Source organism: Mixophyes fleayi, chromosome 4 (genome assembly GCF_038048845.1).
Source record: "Mixophyes fleayi isolate aMixFle1 chromosome 4, aMixFle1.hap1, whole genome shotgun sequence".
NCBI lineage: Eukaryota > Metazoa > Chordata > Amphibia > Anura > Limnodynastidae > Mixophyes > Mixophyes fleayi.
Window position 1 is genome coordinate 324,035,925 of NC_134405.1, and position 22,857 is coordinate 324,058,781.

At 39.7% G+C, this 22,857-nt stretch overlaps 1 protein-coding gene across 1 annotated transcript in view; it reads right to left on the bottom strand.

Annotated features, from left to right (window-relative positions):
* Positions 1–22,857, bottom strand: part of VWF (von Willebrand factor) — a 154,245-nt gene that overhangs the window by 57,915 nt on the left and 73,473 nt on the right. Inside the window, exons 27-35 of the mRNA XM_075210225.1 lie at positions 19,788–19,923; positions 17,420–18,750; positions 14,910–15,029; positions 14,099–14,242; positions 10,307–10,450; positions 9,176–9,340; positions 7,499–7,542; positions 6,020–6,197; positions 3,544–3,764 (exon numbers count right to left, since the gene is read on the bottom strand). Coding sequence (XP_075066326.1) covers positions 3,544–3,764; positions 6,020–6,197; positions 7,499–7,542; positions 9,176–9,340; positions 10,307–10,450; positions 14,099–14,242; positions 14,910–15,029; positions 17,420–18,750; positions 19,788–19,923 — 2,483 coding nt within the window. The remainder of the gene's footprint in view (positions 1–3,543; positions 3,765–6,019; positions 6,198–7,498; positions 7,543–9,175; positions 9,341–10,306; positions 10,451–14,098; positions 14,243–14,909; positions 15,030–17,419; positions 18,751–19,787; positions 19,924–22,857) is intronic.

The window sequence follows — 22,857 nt, forward strand, 5'->3', positions numbered from 1 at the left end:
CTTGGTGTAAATCTGCAGTCACATTGTACTGTGCTCTATAGGTAACACACAAAGAGGAGAGCTCCATTGCTCCATTGCTAATTGTCATTGCTGAAATACAAATACTAGGGCTGGCAGGCTTGGTCTCCTGAATTTGCAGTCACATTGTACTGTGTTATCAAAATGGATTCACAGCAGTACATAGAAGAGCAGGAGCACCAAGTAGCTGCTGGCACCAGTCATGATGATGGTAATCCCTCTACGTCATCTGGTAAAGCCTATGTTAAAGTGCATAGTGTTTGTAAGTCAGGGAAACAAAAATGTAAAAAGACACCATTCACCTTGGTCAAGAAATAAAGACCTGTAACTATCAATATACAAAGAATGGCAGAGAATTTTTTTGAAAGGTATAAAGACAACAGTTTTAACAAAGAACAACGTTGCTTGTAGAAGTAATGTAAGCATGGATGTCTAAATAGACGTGTATATGTATTACCTTCCACTTTGCTGCTGTTTCATCAGTATTGCACAAAGTGTTTGTAATTTGTACTTTACGTCAAAGGTACCTAACTATATTATAATTCTTTGGGAATTGGGGCTGATTCGAAGCTCAGTGATGAACTTGCTTTTTGCTATGAATTACAATGGCTCTTTAGTGTATTGTCTGGCACCCTGGATTGGTGGGTGTCTGATAAAAGCACGCATCCCGGGGGTGCTCGTTGCCATGTATTAGCTGTAGAATTACCACAGTTATCCAAGGAACGGGTGGAGGGATCAAATGAACCATAACTGGTTTCATGATCCAAGGACAATTCCATCTTGCACCACTTTTCTTTACTGACACTGCTATGTAGCAATGTGTCCTAGATGTGCTAGGAACTGCCGTGTGTTTGTGGCTCTGTTGCTTAGTATCCAGCCAGGTCGCTGCAGTCTTTGTTTGAAAGTGTATGAAAATAATATTGTGACCTGTGAGGTGGTCAAAACACTAGAGCAGTCTCCGTCCTGGAATTATTGATTACTCATTGATTATTGGGAACCGATTTATTGACTTGATGGAAGTCTGAATGAAAAAAACAAATTCTAAAAACAATCTAGTGCTGGAAATAGAATGTTTGTTTACATTAATACAGTATAAAAATAAAGAAATGGTTTTGACAGAGAAACTCCTTTCACTATTTTGAGGATCACATTTTTCATTACAAGCTTAAATCACCAACGTTACAAAAGCCCAAAACGCAACATACTTGTAAACCAAGTCACAAAGAACAAATGGAAGTGTACGGGTACTTGCAGAAACTGGCCATAATCCATTTAATCTGAGCTGCAGTTGTACAGCAATGTTTTCCTTAGCGTTTTCTAAGGCGTTATATTCTGGCAGTTTGAGATATTTTTTTGCAAGGCTCCATCATTCATTGGCGATTACTCACACTCTGGAGTCAGCCTGCCAGAGGTCGCTGAGGAGTCACCAAGCTTTATATTATATTGGGCGCTGCGTCTTCTAACCACAGAGCCTCAAAACGTTATATAATGGGAGAACAACACTTGTCGTGGAAATGAGTGTAAAGGAAAAATAATAGTGTTGCCCATAGCAACCAATCAGATGCCTGCTTTCATTTTCAAAACTGCACTTGGAAGATGGCAGCTAGATTTTGATTGGTTGTTAGAGCCACAACCCACAAACTTCTTTTTGTGTCACTACTGATGGACCAAAATAGGGACAACATATAAGAATGGTTGTTCTACAGCTGTTGTGACATTTAAGGGAAGATAAAATAATAATATGATTTTTTTCTCTACACTGAATCTAAATATTTTTATAAACTAATGCTCATGAGAATGCAACTCAACTCATTAGGAACCAGTACCTCATGAATAAACATGGATGTGACTGACTTCTATGAAATGGATAAGCTACATACCGATTGAGCTTACACGATTGATGCCTTCACCTTGCATAGATAACAGGTCCCATTTAAAAGGGCTTGTCAATTACTGCACTCACCTAGTGTAAATGTGTGTAATTGTACACAACTACACTTAAATATATGAAAATTAATAAAATTTACTTTATTTGTAAAATCAATATTTCAGCATATTGTAACACATGAAATTCAATAAAAATAAGTCTACAAAATGCCAAGAATGGCCTCATTTGTTTCATTTCACATTATAATTAGAGATGCTCACTGACCCCCCTTGAACTGGTTTTTGGTTTTAGTTTTGGATCTGGATTAGCTTCGTGTTTTGGTCTTGGCAAAACCGCCCTCGTGTTTTTTGGTTTTGGTTTTGGATTTTTTTTTAGAGAAAATCCTAAAATATGCTAAAATCACATCATTTTGCTCTTTTTTTGTTCCTACATTATTATTAACCTCAATAACACTAATTTCTAGTCACTTGCAGTCAATTTTGACCACATCACAGATCACAATATTATTTTTATACACTTTCGCACAAATACTGCAGCGACCTGGCTGGATGGTAAGCGACAGAGCAATGACACAAACACACGGCAGTTCCTAGCACATCTAGGACACATTGCCACACAGCAGTGACAGAAAAGAAAAATGGTGCAAGATGGAATTGTCCTTGGAATATATGTTGGATCTTAAAAAGGAATCCAAAAATCGCGAGAGGGCTCGGCTCAGTACTCGGATCTGCTAAGTTGGGGTATGTTCGGTTCTCGGGGAACCTAGCCTGAGCATCTCTAATTATAATGTTGACATTAGGCATATAATTTTAATGTTATCTAATTCCTGACATTACCTATTAAAACTGCTATATATTTTCTAGCCTTCTCATAAAGGCAAACACATTAACGTGTTTATTTTGGTTTAATTTAGATTTGCTGTTTCAGAAAGTTGCAAAATACAAAATCTATACACCTACCTAATTTATCATTTTGAAATGTAAAGGTCAAGTGTCACAAAGGAAACAATAAAATAAAATAAAATATAAGATTAATAGAACTGTATAACGGGGTTCTCTAGTGATAATTATTATCTTCGCCCACTTATGATTAACAAAGATAAGGTAATTCCTTATTTATATTTATCGATGTATTAATTCCAGTGCTGATTAAGCGAGATACAGACATTGCACAGAGTTCAGCTCACAGCCTGAGTACATTTCATTTGGTTTGACGGGTCTGCAGACCCACTTTCTATTAAATGTGCCCAACCCCCTGATACACTGTAATGTTCTATATGTGCTACCAGATTATATTGGAACATATCACTATCAAATATAGCCCATTACAGTGTATTAGGGAGGCAGTGGAGCTGCGTGGATATTGAGGTCTGCAGACCCGACAAATCACTACGCATAGTGTGTGTGTCTGAATCCTTGAATAAATTTAACAAAGACCAACTCTGCAGAGTCTGTGAATGGAACCTAATTTCGTATTAAAAAAAAAAATTGCAAAGGAAATGTATATATTAATCAAATTGTGAAGACATTTAAACCTGAGCAACTCATCTTGTATCTTATCTCATGACAAATAACTTGCAGACGTCATGACATAGGGTAAATTGAACATGAAAAGACAATAAAGCAGATGTAACTTACCTGCATATTATGTGAAAGCTTTATTGTATCTTGGTCGTACTTCACTTGTATGGAGTCCATGCAGGTCTGATGCTCCAATGATTTACATTCACCATTCTGCAGTATCACTTCGATATTTTTCTCCTTGTCATTGAATAACACATAGGAACAGTTGCTGATGAGTTTAAAATTAAGTCTATCAAATGTAACAATGTGTCTGTTGGAGCTTCCGGAACATTCACCTTGGCAGGAAAACAAATGAATTACATTGTATCAACTCATGTTACTCTGCTGTTGTAGAATGATAAAATTACATCATTGTTCTATGTGTAGATCTTGCAGATCAGCATAGGTGCCAACATTGCAACAGAATTTGGGGCTGAGCACATCATGTATGGCATACCTCACAACATTTTTCAAGCCCCACCTAGATCTACCCAAAACACACCCCAATCCAGCCAAATACACCCACCTTTTGGTGAAATCCCACCAGCTTCTGTGTCAGCTCCACCCCTTTCAAACTCTTTCATTTGGGACTGTGCCACCGAGATCGGGAAAGTTAGGAGGTTGGTGTACAGTGCAAACTAGGGGCCTGATTCATTAAGGATCTTAACTTAAGAAACTTCTTATTTCAGTCTCCTGGACAGAACCATGTTACAATGCAAGGGGTGCAAATTAGTATTCTGTTTTGCACATAAGTTAAATGCTGACTGTTTTTTCATGTAGCACACAAATACTTGATAGCTTATTTGTACACTGAAATTTAAAGTTGATATTTGTGTGCTACATGAAAAAACAGACAGAATTCAACTTATGTGCAAAACAGAATACTAATTTGCACCCCTTGCATTGTAACATGGTTTTGTCCAGGAGACTGAAATAAGAAGTTTCTTCAGTTAAGATCCTTAATGAATCAGGCCCTAGGTAGACAATGTAGACTACAATTCCCATCATGGTATGCTTTATTAACTTACTTATAATAACATAATTTATCTGCATGTTTTTAATGCTCCCTTTCAATAGATAACAAGTTAGAAAGCCCAGATAATAATAATGGATAGTTGGAATTGCATCTAGCACAGGGTTTCCCAAACCCAGTCCTCAGGGCTCCCCAACAGTGCAGGTTTTCCATATCTCCTTGCTGGAGCACAGGTGTAATCATTACTGACTGACACATTGTAACAGATCCACAGGTGGTCCTAATTATGTCACATGTGATCCGGAAAACCTGCACTGTTGGGGAGTCCTGAGGACTGGGTTTGGGAAACCCTGATCTAGCATACAATATAATAAGGATTGTACAGTGCAGAGGATTTATCATCATGATCATTATCATCACCATTTATTTACATAGCGCCACTAATTCCGCAGCGCTGTACAGAGAACTAATTCACATCAGTCCCTGCCCCATTGGAGCTTGCAGTCTAAATTCCCTGATATACACACACACACACACACACACAGACACAGACAGAGAGAGAGACTAGGGTCAATTTTGATAGCAGTCAATTAACCTACTAGTATGTTTTTGGAATGTGGGAGGAAACCGGAGCACCCGGAGGAAACCCACGCAAACACGGGGAGAACAATTTATATTAGAAAACAGGTATGTTTGCAGGAATCCATATTTCCAGGGCCACATTTTTAAAAGCCAGGACATTTGGCAACAATGCAGTTAGTCTAGAGAGCATAATTTTTTTTATTGTATATTTTATAACTTGCATTAGGGTATTACTTCCTTTTAGCAACTAATAAATGGCATCCATTGTCTTTTTCTAATGCCTTCTGCAATCCATAACAAATATATAGGCAAACCCCACTTAATGAAGAGGCAATTTAACTAGAATTCTGCAGCCATGCTGATATAAGTGTGTGTTAGGATTACAGAGCAGCGTCCATAGAAGGCATTTTAGAATGGGCTAATTCATTGACATCATTGATGGAAAGAACACAAGCGATCACCAAGCACAGTACTGTACAGTAATTGTAAATGATGCCAATAATTTTGTATAACTCATTGTCTAAATAGCACTTGGGACATTTTACAGTTTTATGCTCGCTGGTGTCATTCATAAAGTAAAAATCTATGGCATTTTAGAAACCGACATTAGTTCAAACCATGAGAATTCTACTATGGATCTAGCACTAGGTTATTTGTAATTATTGTATTTCAATCATGTTTATTTTGTTTTACATCTTATCTTTTGACCTCTGTCTATCGTATGTTGAACAATGTTCCAGTTGAACTTTCTTCCCACTAAATTAAAATTATTCTTTGTATCGAATAGATAGACATTACCAGCAGCAACATCTCCAGGCTACACTGGTACTGAAGTGAACAAACGCTTTGTACATGTGACCTGGATGCCTCCCTCACTGAAGAACGATCACAGTGCCAGCAGGCGTCATACCTCACAATACTTGCACGGATGGTGCAGCGATTGGCGTCACTCATCACCGTAAATAATATCTGACTATTATATAAGATGAGACTTACATGGGCACACATATCGGCAGCCGCACTTCTCATCGATCCTAGTGGGAGGCAGGTTGCTGTTACATATGGGTTTTGGAATTCTCGTACAGTTCATGTAGCTACTGTCCAGCCTGGTTGACCCATCTTGCAAACATGTTACAGTGTGGCACTGGTCTATAATCGTCCACTTATCTCCTGTCTAAAATGGAAATCATAAGAAATAATGAAAAGTGCAAAAGCAAAAAACAAATTCACAATCTAATAAATTATACAGTGTTGAAATTACTATCAACCAGCAGTGGTCTAAGAGCTGAATTGCAGTAATTTAAATAATAAAATCACTACGACTTTCTTATGGTCTGCCAGCTACCCTACATATATATATATATATATACTGTACACTTAGAGTGGTGGAGGTTCGGTGATGTATATATATATATATATATATATATATATATATATACTGTACACTTAGAGTGGTGGAGGTTCGGTGATGTTCGGTGATGTGTATATATATATATATATATATATATATATATATATATATACTGTACACTTAGAGAGGTGGAGGTTCGGTGATGTTCGGTGATGTATATATTTATATATATATATATATATATACTGTACACTTAGAGTGGTGGAGGTTCGGTGATGTTCAGTGATGTATATATATATATATATATATATATATATATATACTGTACACTTAGAGTGGTGGAGGTTCGGTGATGTTCGGTGATGTATATATATATATATATATATATATATATATATACTGTACACTTAGAGTGGTGGAGGTTCGGTGATGTATATATATATATATATATATATATATATATATATATATACACTTAGAGTGGTGGAGGTTCGGTGATGTTCGGTGATGTATATATTTATATATATATATATATATATATATATATACTGTACACTTAGAGTGGTGGAGGTTCGGTGATGTTCGGTGATGTGTATATATATATATATATATATATATATATATATACTGTACACTTAGAGTGGCGGAGGTTCGGTGATGTTCGGTGATGTATATATTTATATATATATATATATATACTGTACACTTAGAGTGGTGGAGGTTCGGTGATGTTCGGTGATGTATATATATATATATATATATATATATATATACTGTACACTTAGAGTGGTGGAGGTTCGGTGATGTTCGGTGATGTATATATATATATATACTGTACACTTAGAGTGGTGGAGGTTCGGTGATGTATATATATATATATATATATATATATATACACTGTACACTTAGAGTGGTGGAGGTTCGGTGTATACGGTGGTATGCCATACCATCTCTTCTCCTACTGCCTTCATTGTTAATCTATTCAATTCCATTCACTTACATACCTATTACATGTTTCATACTGACACTTCTAAACTTCCACTTCAACCACTGTACATATATGACAACATATATATGTACCACAGTTATTATTAAATATATAACACTGAAAATAAAGCCTATACCTGTCTCTGATTCCCAGTGTCGTCAATGCAAACTTTGACAGTATCTGGAAAAAAACAAACCTCATTAAAACAATATGGTAAGTAATGCATAAACAGGAAAGGAGGTCTGATATATCAAAAATGTATAAGTACTTATATTGCTTGACTTGTTTAATGAACTTATTCACTACAATAATTGTGTAAAATATTATGAATTGCACTTGCCATACAATGGCCCAAATTCATGAATTCATATAACTCAACACTTTGGGCATGACTCATGTTCGGACGCAAGTCTTTTTGTATTTTTGCATTGTAGCTCTGCGCACGCCCACAAACAGACCTCACGTCAATGAAATGCAATACTGACGACTGATACCGATGACTAACACAGCATAGACTTTGTATTAAGAACATACTTGCCTACTTTTAGGCACTGAAGTCCAGGACAGGGGGTGTGACTAGAGGGCGGGAGGGGGTGGGGCGCAGTCAATCGCATCATTTTGGCCCCGCCCCCGTGTCGGAAATGATGTTTTGATGCGGGGGCGGGGCCAAAAGTTGCGATTCAACGCAAGTCGCATTATTTTGGCCAGGTATTTGCTGGATGCGGGAGACTTGTCTGCTCTCCCGGGAGTCCGGGAGACCGACCCGGATTTCGAGAGTCTCCCGGACATTCCGGGAGAGTTGGCGAGTATGATTAAGAACTACACGTCTGTGTGCCACTAGCTAAGAAAATGTTTATGCAGGGAATACTAACTATATAAATGCATAGTATGTACAGTACGCATTAAACGCATCTTGATTTATCTGTTTAATTAAAAGAAAAAGAAATTTAAATCCATATTTTTATTAACTATTATACTGTGAAGAGATGTTCATTTATGTTATAATTAAAATGTATATTTATGTGTTCTAATGTGACCTTTTAGTGAACATACACTTGTGCTTATCCTGCGTCCTGTTCTATCTGTCTACAGACAGCAAGTAAAGTTTAGGAAGAGGGTACTTTATTTACTGATTGGTTCTTATGCTTCAGTGCAAAATTGGCTAAATGCGATGGGCCTGAGTCATTAAGGAAAGTAGGGCAAAAAAAAAGGAGTAAATGTTCTCCGGAACAAACCATGTCTCAATGCGAGGGGTGCAAATTAGTTTATGATTTTGTACATAAGTTAGATACTGACTGTTTTTCACGTAGGACGCAAATACTTGATAGCTTTATTTTTACACTGAAATGTAAAGCTGATCTAGGACATGCCCTACCCCAACTATAAATCCGTCCCCACATTTTAAATTTACCTCCCCCTCCAGTGCAACATGGTTTTGCCCAGGTGCAAAGTTACTCCTTTTTTTATGCTTCGCTCTTCTTAATGACTCAGGCCCCATGTGTGTAAAAGAGCAATTTTGAATTAATTATTTAGGAGACAGAGAAATTCTTTCACCTCTAGTGCTTTACTATAAGCCGTAAACCTCATACACCAATAAACAATACATTAATGAAATAATCAAATACATATATTACATAAACATCAATAACCAAATTTTTTGGCGATCTATAGAGCAAGTTCCTCGCAGGAAGCTCACTTGAAATGTTGAAGCTCTGTCGTCCCCCTTACTGCTCTTAGCCCCCGGCTAGTCTGCCGTCCCAATCATTTACCACTGAATAGGACTGTGTATATTATAAATAGCAATGTGAGTTACCAGCGCAAAGCTTGTTGATATAATCGTCCCGGAGAAGAACCATCGTGGGCAGATCCTCAAAAAGTTGTAGTTTAGTGATCTTATGGTGATCAGATGGCCCAGCGAGAATCAATAATTCTTCTTCCTCGTATCTGGATCCAACTCCGATCGGAAATACGGATACTCCTTTATAAACAAATAGGAAAGTTGATATAATGGCAAATGCGTGTACTGTTATCATAGAGGCTGAGGGTGCGTGCTAGGTAAAGGCTATGGGGGGATGCAGTTAAGCTATGTACAAGGCAATTTCAAGATTGATTAATTGCATATTCCGAAATTTTTATAGTGGATTACTAGTATTAGCTGTTTTTATTATATTTATTGTATGATTATGCCTGTATTATTTTTGCACCAACCAATTACGTAGATTCAGCCTGGGTGGTGTTGCCATGGGAACCATTGTCTGCTCCAGTTAGGAGTAATCCCAAATAAAAATTCTTGCTCTGCCTTATGATGCAAAGCTCCATTTTACAAACTGCAACATGTACCATCTGCCTGTTACCCCTGAACCCCACTCAAAGCAAGAAGTGATTTTTTTTTCGGGGGGAGGGGGGTGGTCGGGGGTTGTAGGAAGTTAGTCTGAGGGGGGTGGTGCTAAATAACATACACTAGTGCTTACAACAAAACATTGAGGGGGGTTCAATTCTGCATGAGCTGCCATGCGCTTCTTTTATACATGTCAAATGCCGGGGGGGGGGGGGGGAGTATAATTCAATTGCAGGACCCACGATGCTCATTTCACCTAGAAATAGAGCCCAACTACGGTCATTTTTGCCAGCACCTCAATTTGCACTAAATTTAATTCTCCCCTTAGAAGTAGCACTAAAGGTGTTTTTTTTATTTGCAAGAAGAAGTCCTACCAAGTACACATTTGAGCATACATCCCGATTTAGGATCACCCACATTTAAGGATTTTGGCATTTCAGGGGTGTATTTGGAGGAAGAGAAGGGGTTTGAGGCGACCCAGGGCTTCGGAAGCGCAACATAGCGTGATCACATCCCCTTCTCATGCACACACGCTGTCCTGATTAGGGACAACTAAAAGCTGGATGGTATGAATGATGTTTAAAAAAATAAATGTTCTATAGTTACTGTTTGTGGTAGCGAAACTGGCTGCAAAATCCACTTGATCTGAAGACTTGTCTGCAGCAATAATGACTACAACCTTCGAGGAAAAGGGTCTTGCTCCGTGTATTTGCGACATGGCACTCTGGACAGCAAAATACAAGGCATCTCCTAAAAAGAAACAAAATATATGCTTTTTAGTTGAAGGAATATTATGTCCCTTTGATGTATGACTCTAACCTGCTTTCAATCGTCTCCGAGGATGTGCAAAACACAAATCCTATTCCAGAGTGGGAAAATGCTTTGTGGCCGCTTGTAATGTCCCCTAATCACCCCTTAAATGTTATTTAAATATGTTTAAAACACAAAATAAAATCTTGTTTTTAGTTAAATAACTCTTAGTGAGTGTTAGGACCAACCATTTGTGCTAATTGCACAGTGGAATATTTTCACTTTTCACCTATATGAGGCTTCTGCTTTTTGTGCGGTTTGAATTCTGTTGGGCTTGATGCACTATGAATTGTACCCCCCACTCATTATGATAATACAGCTCTATGTCCATCATGCACACATATCGCCTGTTCTTCCATCATGTACACATATCGCCTGTTCTTCCATCATGCACACATATCGCCTGTTCTTCCCTCATGCACACATATCGCCTGTTCTTCCGTCATGCACACATATTGCTTGTTCTTCCATCATGCACACATATCGCCTGTTCTTCCATCATGCACACATATCGCCTGTTCTTCCATCATGTACACATATCGCCTGTTCTTCCATCATGCACACATATCGCCTGTTCTTCCCTCATGCACACATATCGCCTGTTCTTCCGTCATGCACACATATTGCTTGTTCTTCCATCATGCACACATATCGCCTGTTCTTCCATCATGCACACATATCGCCTGTTCTTCCATCATGCACACATATCGCCTGTTCTTCCATCATGCACACATATCACCTGTTCTTCCATCATGCACACATATCGCCTGTTCTTCCATCATGCACACATATCGCCTGTTCTTCCGTCATGCACACATATTGCTTGTTCTTCCATCATGCACACATATCGCCTGTTCTTCCATCATGCACACATATCGCCTGTTCTTCCATCATGTACACATATCGCCTGTTCTTCCATCATGCACACATATCGCCTGTTCTTCCCTCATGCACACATATCGCCTGTTCTTCCGTCATGCACACATATTGCTTGTTCTTCCATCATGCACACATATCGCCTGTTCTTCCATCATGCACACATATCGCCTGTTCTTCCATCATGCACACATATCGCCTGTTCTTCCATCATGCACACATATCACCTGTTCTTCCATCATGCACACATATCGCCTGTTCTTCCATCATGCACACATATCGCCTGTTCTTCCATCATGCACACATATCGCCTGTTCTTCCATCATGCACACATATCGCCTGTTCTTCCATCATGCACACATATCACCTGTTCTTCCATCATGCACACATATCGCCTGTTCTTCCTTCATGCACACATATCGTCTGTTCTTCCATCATGCACACATATCGCCTGTTCTTCCATCATGCACACATATCGCCTGTTCTTCCATCATGCACACATATCGCCTGTTCTTCCGTCATGCACACATATCGCCTGCTCTCCCATGCAACTGTTTTGTGCGATAGTTTGATTTCTTGGGTCACCTTTGTATATAATACACTGAAAGTCATGGCTGATGTCCTGTCTCAACCACTACTAAGGAGGTATAAAAATTAAAACCGTTTGAGAAGCTTATCAGGTTTTAAGTCGACATTATCAACTTGTCATCTACATACTTACTGAGACGCTTTTAAATGTCCTCCTTTAAAACTATTGTTTAAATTTGGGCACAAATGGGCTTAGTTGGAGGGGGACATAAATGTACATAAGGAAAAGAAACAGATATAAAACGTACTAAGTTCATGTCAAGAATTGTCCAGCTCAAAAACAGTATATAGTCTGGAGATAGCGTAGATACGTGGCTTAATCGTAAAAGTCGCATTAACCTATTTGTACAAAATATAATAATAATAATAACAAAGTGTCAAGGAAAGGTAACCCCCTGTCACTATGTGTTGGCCTAGGGTACATAGATGGGTGATGCCTCTCCTTCCTTACACTACCCTCATTTCCAAGTTCTTGGATGTGCACGTAAATGACCAGAGGTTTCCCGCACATGCGGGTTTTACGGCAATATCAGTTGTTGCAGTTGGACTTCAGACTGGGGAGGGCTGGTAAATTCTAGCCCGGGGGAAAAAATGCAAGTGGCCCAGGGACCCTGCCCGGCGGTCAGAACCCCACCCCCCTGCCCCCCAGCCCAGCCTGCCCCTGGCTTCAGAACATCTATATATTACAAAATATAAACTCTTCCTTTACACTCCTCCAGCCCCATACGTGGGTTGCAGATAATAAATTAGGCATATACATCTCCTTACTCCTTCTGCACAGTACTTAAAGGGTGACATGGTTATGATAATAGGACAGTCACATTTAAAGTGGTGTCTCAGTGCACATCCAGTCCCCTCTGTGGGGGTTTCAATCACTCAGCTCTGGAGCCCCCTGTGGTGCTCTCTCAGCCCTGCTCACCCCTCCTCTGCGGGGGTGACATCACGTGCTTGACCTCTAAAACTTATTTACTTCTCCCAGCCCCTTCACGGTACACAACACTGCCTCTCGGCTCCCAGCAGGATATAATAAATAAATACTATATAACGTGTACTGCAATAGGATTGCCAGGGTTGTAAAGAGCTTACATTTGTGCTATTAGATATGACAATGCCCAATTTATAAAGTGTGGAGAATAGTAGGTAAAAATTAGTCTATGGTCCCCTTTATACTGATGGGATTATAGTTATAGTCCTTCTTGGAAAACTGTTAATTGGAAACTTAAAGTAGTCCTGGAAAATATACTGAAAGGACTCATATTGAAGGTGCCACGTTATTGGTGGGCGAGGTCATATACCTGTCATATACCATACACTGGGGGTCATTCACTGTTGTTCAGGCAGCGTGGGCATGGCCAGCATGTAACGGGCATTGCTATAGCTTTAGAGAATGCTAGGCCACCCTTGCACCCTTTCCCTTTCAAACACACGGACAATGAACTCTTGGGTGCACTCGGCACCCCCTTCATTATATTATTTATATCATGAACACTGACAATCACCGACGACCCTTCACTCAAGGAGGTGTCAATAACTCAGACACTAATGTCGTAGGTACCGCCATGGGTACTGAGACTAATGGTCTAGTCAAGAATGTGTGTTTTGGTATATACGCCCGTTTATTTTATATTATTATTATCATAGGTTATTTATCAGGTACCACAGAGGCCCCACAATGACATACAAAAAGGGAGAAAAAGCAACGCAAAGTAACACAATGAAGAAACAGCATCCATAGTACATACATAGTACAAATCATATGATAGTTATACAGTACAGCAGAGCAATTGTCAGCAACACCAGGAACAAGAGAGAAAATAGTTGCACAGTGCAGGAAGTGGGAGCACTGAGAAGGGAAGGGGCTAGCAGGGACCATACCAGCGGGAAGGACGCCAGTGCTCAGGACCATGGGCACAACAAACAAGGCCAGAGATGATGATGGAACTGACTAGGAGACCAGGTAGATGGTGCTAGATATAGATGTACCAGTGTATAAGAAAGTGAAGAGAGGAAAACATGAGTAAAGCAGGCCCTGCTCATAAGAGTTTACAACGTACAGGAAACATTTTACATTTGTAAATTCATTGAACTGAAGATTAAATAAGCAGACTGTGATACATTACTTACCAATTTTCCCTGGACCGTCTCCCATTTTCTGTATAACGTCTACTGCTTTTATAAGGCTTATCTCGTCCTGGGGGTCTGACCATGCAATTTCCATATTAGGTTCCCAACCGTATTGAAGGACCGCCACTTGTGTCAGGTCGGAGCCTTGTAATAAACAAAACACACAACTGTGAGCATGTCCTGTTAACATTACTAAAACGAATACAAAGTGCCTCACTAATGTCGCTGTTCCCTAGTGAATTAACAGGCTACAGTCTAAGGAATATGAATCACCTCAAAAATGGCTGCCTCCACCGTGGGTGACATCTCTGAGGCACTTTGCTTTGTGTCTCACCTATTTTGTAGCTAAAATAATATATTCGGGGACTCTGTACTTCAGTATTGTCACTGATACATATAAATTGATAGGATGCATTTTCATGGAAATTGTTTTAGCGCCAAAAAGTGACTGTGGGCAACAACGGGCCTTAATACTATTTCTTCAAGCACTTTCTGCTCCACCATAAAGTACATGAGCAGCGTCCATGAGCGTGAGTGTTTACCCCTCAGTACTAAAGAACTTAATTCCAAATAATGGTGTTTGGTAAGTTCTAGAAGTCAATATATAAAAAAAAGTTAGCTGGAAATAGGCTTACTAACTGGGGAGACCTATAGGCCACGTTTTCAAATTAAGCTTTAATATTGCAACAATATACAATATTAATCCGGAGAGCCCCTTATTTTCTCTTTACAGCTGCGTCCTGTGACCCCTGGGTAGGAGGAGCTATAGAAAACATTTAATAAGTGAGTGCACGCACAGATAAGGTCTTACCGATATGCACTTTTTTAATAAAATTCTTTACAAAAGTTTTCATATGTTCAAACTCTGATGGGGCGACGTTTGAACCGCCGGCCAGCATGATTATCACATCCATTGGTTTTGTACACGGCACTGCGGAATAAAATCAACAGTATGGCAAGGTCATTATTCATACAGGAAGAGAAACGTATAGAGGTATCTCAGAAGTATCTAAAATGCATTGATTGCGTTATGCCAGAGAGCTAGTTCTGAAAATCAGTCTCTAACCTTATCTATGGGTGAGCATAGGAAACAGAGAGGGGGGTTAACTAGTGCCTGGAAACCCCCCTCCAAGCCTGGGCCACTGTATAATTGAGGTGCCTGGACCCTGCCCTCAATTCTCACGACTCTGCTTGAAAAGGGAGAGCTGTGTGCACCTAACAGTAGTGCATGCAGCATTGCCCATGTATATTATAGGGATTGGAAGAGTTGGAGAGAAGCCAAGCACTTTCTAATATTATGGCCACTCCCCCAAACATGCTGGTCACGCCCACTGGTGGCATGGTGTGGAAACCCCCCTCTACAAATCCTGCGTTTGCCCCTGGTGAGGTTAGAGAATGTTGGCATTGGACTGCTGGCTAGATATGGCTACAAATTTACAGCAATGTCTCTGACCAAAAGCGATAGGATCACCACCAGGAATGTTGGAAGATGAAGACAATTTTGACCTGTGTGTGTGGCCATCTCCAGACCACACTACCACACTCTTGTGACGCCACAAGCGAACTGCCAAGACTCTACACCTACATCTGTTTTCAAGTTGGACAGTAACATAGGTGTTGGTGCAAACCTAATGCCAAAAGCTTAAAACACTTATATATAACTGCATCCAAGAGCAAAAACTGCAAAAGATAAATTAGTGTGAAATGTCAACTTAGGATGTGGGACAGACCTTCACAGAAATATGGCCTCATGCAGTGATCAACCACTTAATTATTATTTGCTTATTATTTATTAATTGAGTGATACAGACCTTCAAAGGAAGGCAAGGCAATGGTGCTATCACACCTATGACTTAAATAGGAACAAGATGAGCAGGCTTGATCACATATTGAAAAGCAATACAAAGTGGATTATTTTAAAAAAAAATGGAAAAAAAATGGAGTAAATTTGTCTTCCAATGGGTACTTGAAAGTCATTTTCTATAAATAAAAATAAATACTATTTTGATGTTATTTTAACAACATGAAAGCTGGGATGTATGCTAACGAGGTAAAATGGGAGTAGTTTTAAATAACAATGCCAAAAATAAGTAAATTGTATAGAATTGGCAAGGACACACAGAGAAAAATTGGAATAATAATAGTTAAAAAAAATACATTACTAGAAAGTCATATGCTATCATAATAAACACCATTTTAAAATCATTTTAACAACCTTTGGGGCGTATTCAATTGTTGCTCCGGCCGCCAGAAAACGAGCGCGTTAAAACTATTACCGTTTATACGGTAATTACTCGCTGAATTTCATCCCGCAGCTCATTCAGCGAGTAAACTACCGTGTTAACGGTTTTTACGCGCAATATTAACGTATAAATGGTATTAGTTTTAACACGCTCGTTTTCCCGGCGGCCGGAGCAACAATTGAATACGCCCCTTTAAGTTTAAATGTATGATAATATGGTCAAATTGAAGTAATGTGGTCAAATTTAAGTAACACCAATGGGTATATTTATTAAACTGTGGAGATGTTGCCTATAGCAACCAATCAGATTCTAGCTGTCATTTTGTAGAATGTGCTAAATAAATGAAAGCTAAAATTTGATTGGTTGCTATAGGCAACACCTCCACTTTTTTAACCCGCAGTTTAGTAAATAGTCCCCCAAAACAGAATAGAATTGGCACATTATAAAAATTAAAAGAAAACTAAGTCAAATATGACACTTTATAAGTAAAGTTGGGCTCACGGATAAAAAAGTTCAAAATTAGTTTTGTTGTCATAGCATGGTGGTTAAGTGGTTAGCACTTCTGCCTCACAGCGCTGGGGTCATGAGTTCAATTCCCGACCATGGCCTTATCTGTGTGACGTTTGTATGTTCTCCCCGTGTTTGCGTGGGTTTCCTCCACGTGCTCCGGTTTCCTCCCACACTCCAAAAACATACTGGTAGGTTAATTGGCTGCTATCAAAAATTGAACCTAGTCTGTGTGTGTGTGTGTGTGTGTGTGTGTATGTTAGGGAATTTAGACTGTAAGCTCCAATGGGGCAGGGACTGATGTGAATGAGTTCTCTGTACAGCACTGCGGAATCAGTGGCGCAATATAAATAAATGATGATGATGATGATGATTATGGTTAATAATACAAACCCAAATGCATTCTGTCTAATTTAAACCTCTCTCCAACCTTACAAAAATATAAATGACTAATTTTTGTTTCAAAACACTGAAAAAAAATACTTTTTTTTAAAGAAAAAAAGGAAGCAAAGTCGTGTTAAAGTCAATTTGGTTACATTATATATTATAGATAAATAAAATAGAACAATACCTTTACCACTGGTAGGAGGTGTTGGGATTATTGTTGTGTTTTTAGAACAACAGCTTGTGAGTACTTGGTTTGTTATAGTATCGAAACAGTCATAACTTTTAATGATTATCGGTGGATTGAGGATGTCAAGTTCTCTTATGGGGGTACCGACTATTATCGGAAAAACTTTTAAGTCATTAGTAATTTCTGTTGTTATTGTGTCACTTGGCGGATTGGATTGTACCAAATACACCAAGTTCGGAACTTGATGTCTGTTTGTGAACGTGTTCTGGTTGATGTAGTGCAGGGCTCCCCAAGTGTTGGTAGAATTCCCACCCTTGTATTTGATCTCTCTGATCTTCTGAATAATGTCCCGTTTGCTTTGCCTTCCTGTAAAAGTGTATTCCACCGTTACCGTGAAAGAAAATTGGAGGATGGTGATGTGAATGGTTTTTTCACTTATATTCATTTCCCAGATCACTTTTTCTAAGAATTCCAGGACCTTAGTAAAGTTTTCTTGCCCAACATCATTAGAACCTTCAATCAAGAAAACAATGTCCCTCCTGTTAGGCGGGATAGAGGGTTTTGGTGACACAGTTGGCATCGTGCTTGGTCCTACTGCCGTGGTAGTGGTCGTTTTTATTGCAGCCATTGTTGGTACTGGTACTAATCCACACAAATAATCAATGATCTCATCTAAGTGGAGTGGTAACTCGGCTACATTGGGCACCAAGAATGGTTTGTTGGAGGATGATTGTTTCTGAATCAGATTTATTTCACCCATGTCGACATGAGGGCCTAATCCGACGGGAATCACAGTGATTTTATATTTCTTCACAAACTTCAGCGCACCGGCTATGCTATTGGAACTTTTGCCAGCTGTCAACAACACGATAATTTTAGGCGCATTGTCCCTTGGTGCCTCAGCGAACACATAAAGGGAGGTGAATTTAAGCACCTCAAAGGTAGAAGCTGTGGAGGCCTTAAAGGACGTCATTCCTTTGACTTGAGCAATCAGTTCAGAAAGTTTTTTCCTCTCCTTAAGCCCAAAGAGTTTGGGCGTGCGCGTAGAATGATACTGTACCACGGCCACACGGATCCTTCTTTGCGAGATGCGGATTTTTTCCATAATGTTAGCGACAAAAGCTTTCACCGTTTCAAACTCGGTTTGCGAAAGCCTTGAGGTGCTGTCCACCAGGAAGGCCAGGTCCATGGCTTTCTCACAGGTGTATGTCCCAGGGAGCACGGTTGGTTCTTCCTCTTCGTAAGGAGTGGTTTCCACCAGTGGAGGCGCTGTTGTTACTACAGGCTTGGCGCAGGGAACACACTGCAGCGATTGTTCTTCACAATGGCTGGAAAAGAGAAAGCACATAACATATCACTTTGTAATATGTAACTATAGATAAAATACAAGTAGAATTTAAAATGCACGGTGGAGGCGGCCAATTTGCATGGTAAGACAATGTTCATGAGAAGGCAGCCTATTGATGTCCTAGGAACCGGTGACGGCACTGGACTCAAAGGGCATTGAAAAGTGGCAATTTTTAGATAGAACATGCTAGTGCTGCATACTACATTAATGTATATAAATAAATATACATCCCAAAATTACCATAGCCACACCTACAAATGTACAGAGCCCCCTTTCTAAAAAAAAAAGTGACTCAAAATATTTTCCTTACAATACTTACTAAACAAAGAATTTTTTCAGGCGCAGAATGGAAAAAACCAATCTAGATATATTAAAAGAATATAAAATAAGACAGTATCCATCTGTAATAATTAAATAGACTTAGGGGTGTATTTACTAAACTGCGGGTTTGAAAAAGTGGAGATGTTGCCTATAGCAACCAATCAGATTCTAGCTGTCATTTTGTAGAATGTACTAAATAAATAATAACAAGAATCTGATTGGTTGCTATAGCAAAATCTCCACTTTTTCAAACCCGCAGTTTAGTAAATATACCCCTTAGACCAGTGGATTCCAAACTTTTTCAGTTCAAGGCACCCTTAGGGTCTCCAAAAAAATTTCAAGGCGCCTAAGCCAAAATAATTACCAAGTACTCCCCCGCCTTGCTTACCACTGGCCCTGGCTGAGGCACCTCTGTAAGATCTCCAAGCCACCCCAGGGAGCCTAGGCACACAGTTTGGGAACCATTGCCTTAGACTGTTGTACACTAAGAAACTACCAATATGTGTCTTCAATACTTGATAGCTACAAGACTGACTTAGAACAGCGCTTTATAAAGTCAATTGTACTTGCATATTTATACTATTTCTTGCCTATATATGCTTTTCTATATGTAGTATTTTCACCTTGTCCCATTAAAGTCATACTAATCGTAAATTTTCGTCAAATACAGAAAAAACTAATAAATAATATCATTACCATTGTTGGCAAAGTGCAGGGTCGTCTTGGTCCAATAAAATGCTCTTTCCGTGTGGGATACGGAGATTACCAGAGACACACACAGGGCAGTCTTTTGGGTCGATACACGATTCTGTTACTTCATTCAGGATTTTACCTAATTAAACGTATTGCAAACAATTTTACAGTACTCGGAATAAGTGCATTCAAAGGAACTCATCTACATTGACAGAAAATAGATCAAATGTTCTAAATAGGACAATAGTGGAGGTGTTGTCCATAGCAACCAAACAGATTCTAGCTATAATTTCTCTAGTACAGTCTAGAACATGATAGCTAGAATCTGATTGGTTGCTATGGGCAACACATATACTTTTCTTTTTTAGAAGGTTTGATAAATCTACCCCTTGAAGTAATGCCGGTCTGACTGGAAACATGTTGGAAAGAATTATGTCACATCAGCCAACTACCCTGGTAAGACCACTTCTACAATACGGCTAGGTTCATCCTAATTTACCATGGCAGGAATGGAGTACAGCCATACAGCACAGTGGATGGAAGCGATTCACCCTTGTGTACATACCCTTAATCTGCCAGTGGCTTACTGCCAGCCATTCAACTGCTTGCTTCTCCTTTATGTCATTATTGTACAACTTGAAGTAGTAAAAAAATGAATGGAATGCATTTCATTCAATACACATACCAGCCTGTGCCACAAACTTACTAAACTATGCCCATGTTTTAGTGTCCCTTCCACCATACGCAGCCCCATGTGTATTAAACACAGAAATCCTGGTGAGTCTGTGACTGAGGTTTCTGGTGTTTGTAGAAGTATGGTTCTGCCATAGCAGTGTTATAGAATGGGAATGGTGGAAGTGCGTGAGGTTTTAAACAAATCTATCCATTTGTGGGTGGAGCTTGGCCATAATTGGGTGGAGTTTTGGTGGGCGGGGCTTATTTTGTCCCGCTTTCGGGATTCTGAATGTTGGGAGCTATGCTCTTGTGTCAACGTACAGTCAGATACAGGGCCCTCTTAAGAACATCTTGGGCCCCCAGGCCCAGCAGTGCACCGGGGCCCCTATATATACAAAAAAATAAAATGATTATATATATGGGCCCTGCAGCCCAGGGGGGCCCGTCGGTGGCAGCAAAAATAAAAAAAACCTGAAAAAAAGAAGAAGAAAATATTTACCTTGCGATCAGCTGGCGATCCGGCTCCCTCCATGGACTCCGCCTCCGTCGCGCTCCGCAATGGATGTCGGGCGGGCGTGATGACGTCACGCCCGACATGCACTGCGAGCGCCGCACGGAGGAGGAGACCATGGAGGGAGCCGGATCGCCAGCTGACCGCAAGGTAAATATTTTCTTCTTTTTTTTCAGGTTTTTTTTTTTGGGCTGCCACCGACGGGCTCCCTGGGCTGCAGGGCCCCCGGGCACCTGCCCATTGGGCCCAATGGGAAAGACGGCCTTGGCCAAATATAGTGACCTCTCTTGCTTACCGTGGGACCGTTTCCTGTGGCTGGCCGCAGTGCTTATCCCCGACCCTCCATAGATGGAAATGTAAACTAACATAGGAGAGGGGGGCTGACCGTAGACTGTAGCTCTCTCCCTGTGGGGTCCCAGCTGAGAGTACTCATCTCCCTTCAGGCCTAGGTACGGCCTTCTGTCTACTTTGTTCATACACTTGTCCCACTGCAAATTTTACCTCTGCTTGTGCGTGCAACAGGGGCTTGTGGACATTATTGTATTAATTTTACAAGCAAATTACTGATAAAAAAATAGTACTGGTGCAAAGACTACAATTTTACAAAAAAAACAAAAAAACGAAAAGAAGAAATAAAAAAAGTCAAACAACAACTAAAAGCATTCCTTCCCCACCCAATAAAAAGTTATTTGAAAATACTTATAGATGTTGGAATTTGCTTTCAGAAGCCTCAGCCAGAACTATGTATTCCTCCTATTACTCAACCGTCTGCTCAGCTGATACAAATTATTTCAAACTGTTCCTTAAATTGTTCATGGTAATGGGACAGGTTGCCAACATAGGGCCCGATTCCAATGGGAAAGGAACTTGCGCGCAGGTTTGCGGTTTAACGAAGAGCCCGGAAGGTGCGCGTAGTTCTGATTGTATTTAAATCCAAGAGGATCTCAAGATATGCAGACAGTGTATAGGCGTGAATACGCTATTTTTACGGGGGCTGCCTTTTGTAGCATAAATGATGCCCAAAATCGTTCAATTTAGCATCAAGCCCACTGTATTTTTCTATTTAATTTCCAAGGCAGAGCTTAGAAAAACACTGACTTTTTTTACACTTATATAAAGCAGAGAGCACTATGTGAAACTCAATTCATCTAAAAACCGACAGATCCTCTTTAGCAAGTTCAAATTTATTTTTCCCTAACATACTTGAAGCACCTTACAACCGTAGAAAACACCTGGCACCAGGTGTGAAAAATGAGGGCTTACTTTTATTTTTACGCATGAGGCTGAAGTGATTTATTTTTTCATATAGGTTTTTGCAGTAAACTGACAATGGCAGTACCTCATTCGGATATTTGGCAGCAACAGAAGTACAGTCGTAAGAAAAATAATGGGAAAAGATAATAAAACGTGGGCCGTAGTCCATCTCTGACCAGGCCGCAAATCCAGGCCCGTGTATAGTCATCCATCCCAACCCCAAGAAAGACCGCAATACAGCTTTACTTCACTGAGCAGTCAGCATTGTGCAACATATGCAAATGAAGTAAATTTCAACCAAACTTCCTTATATAATAATTAAATATTTTTTTCATTGCTTTTTTTTTTTTTTTTTTTTTATTTCATTTTTTATTGCTGCTCATCAACCTTATTTATTAATTACATTTCGGCCAAGGCAGGTGAGCGACGATCAGCTCCCCCGGGGATACTGGCTGGCAGCGGTACGAGGAGAATTACCACTTGCCTGCCCAGTGCAGGATGCCTCTGCGCATGCGTGAGCCGGCTTGCTGCATTGTACATGTGCACTGGAACCGGAGGCTCATATTTGAACTTCCAGTCAAGGATTCATCAAAAAATTAAAAAATAATAAAGTTATTTAAAAAAAAAAATAAT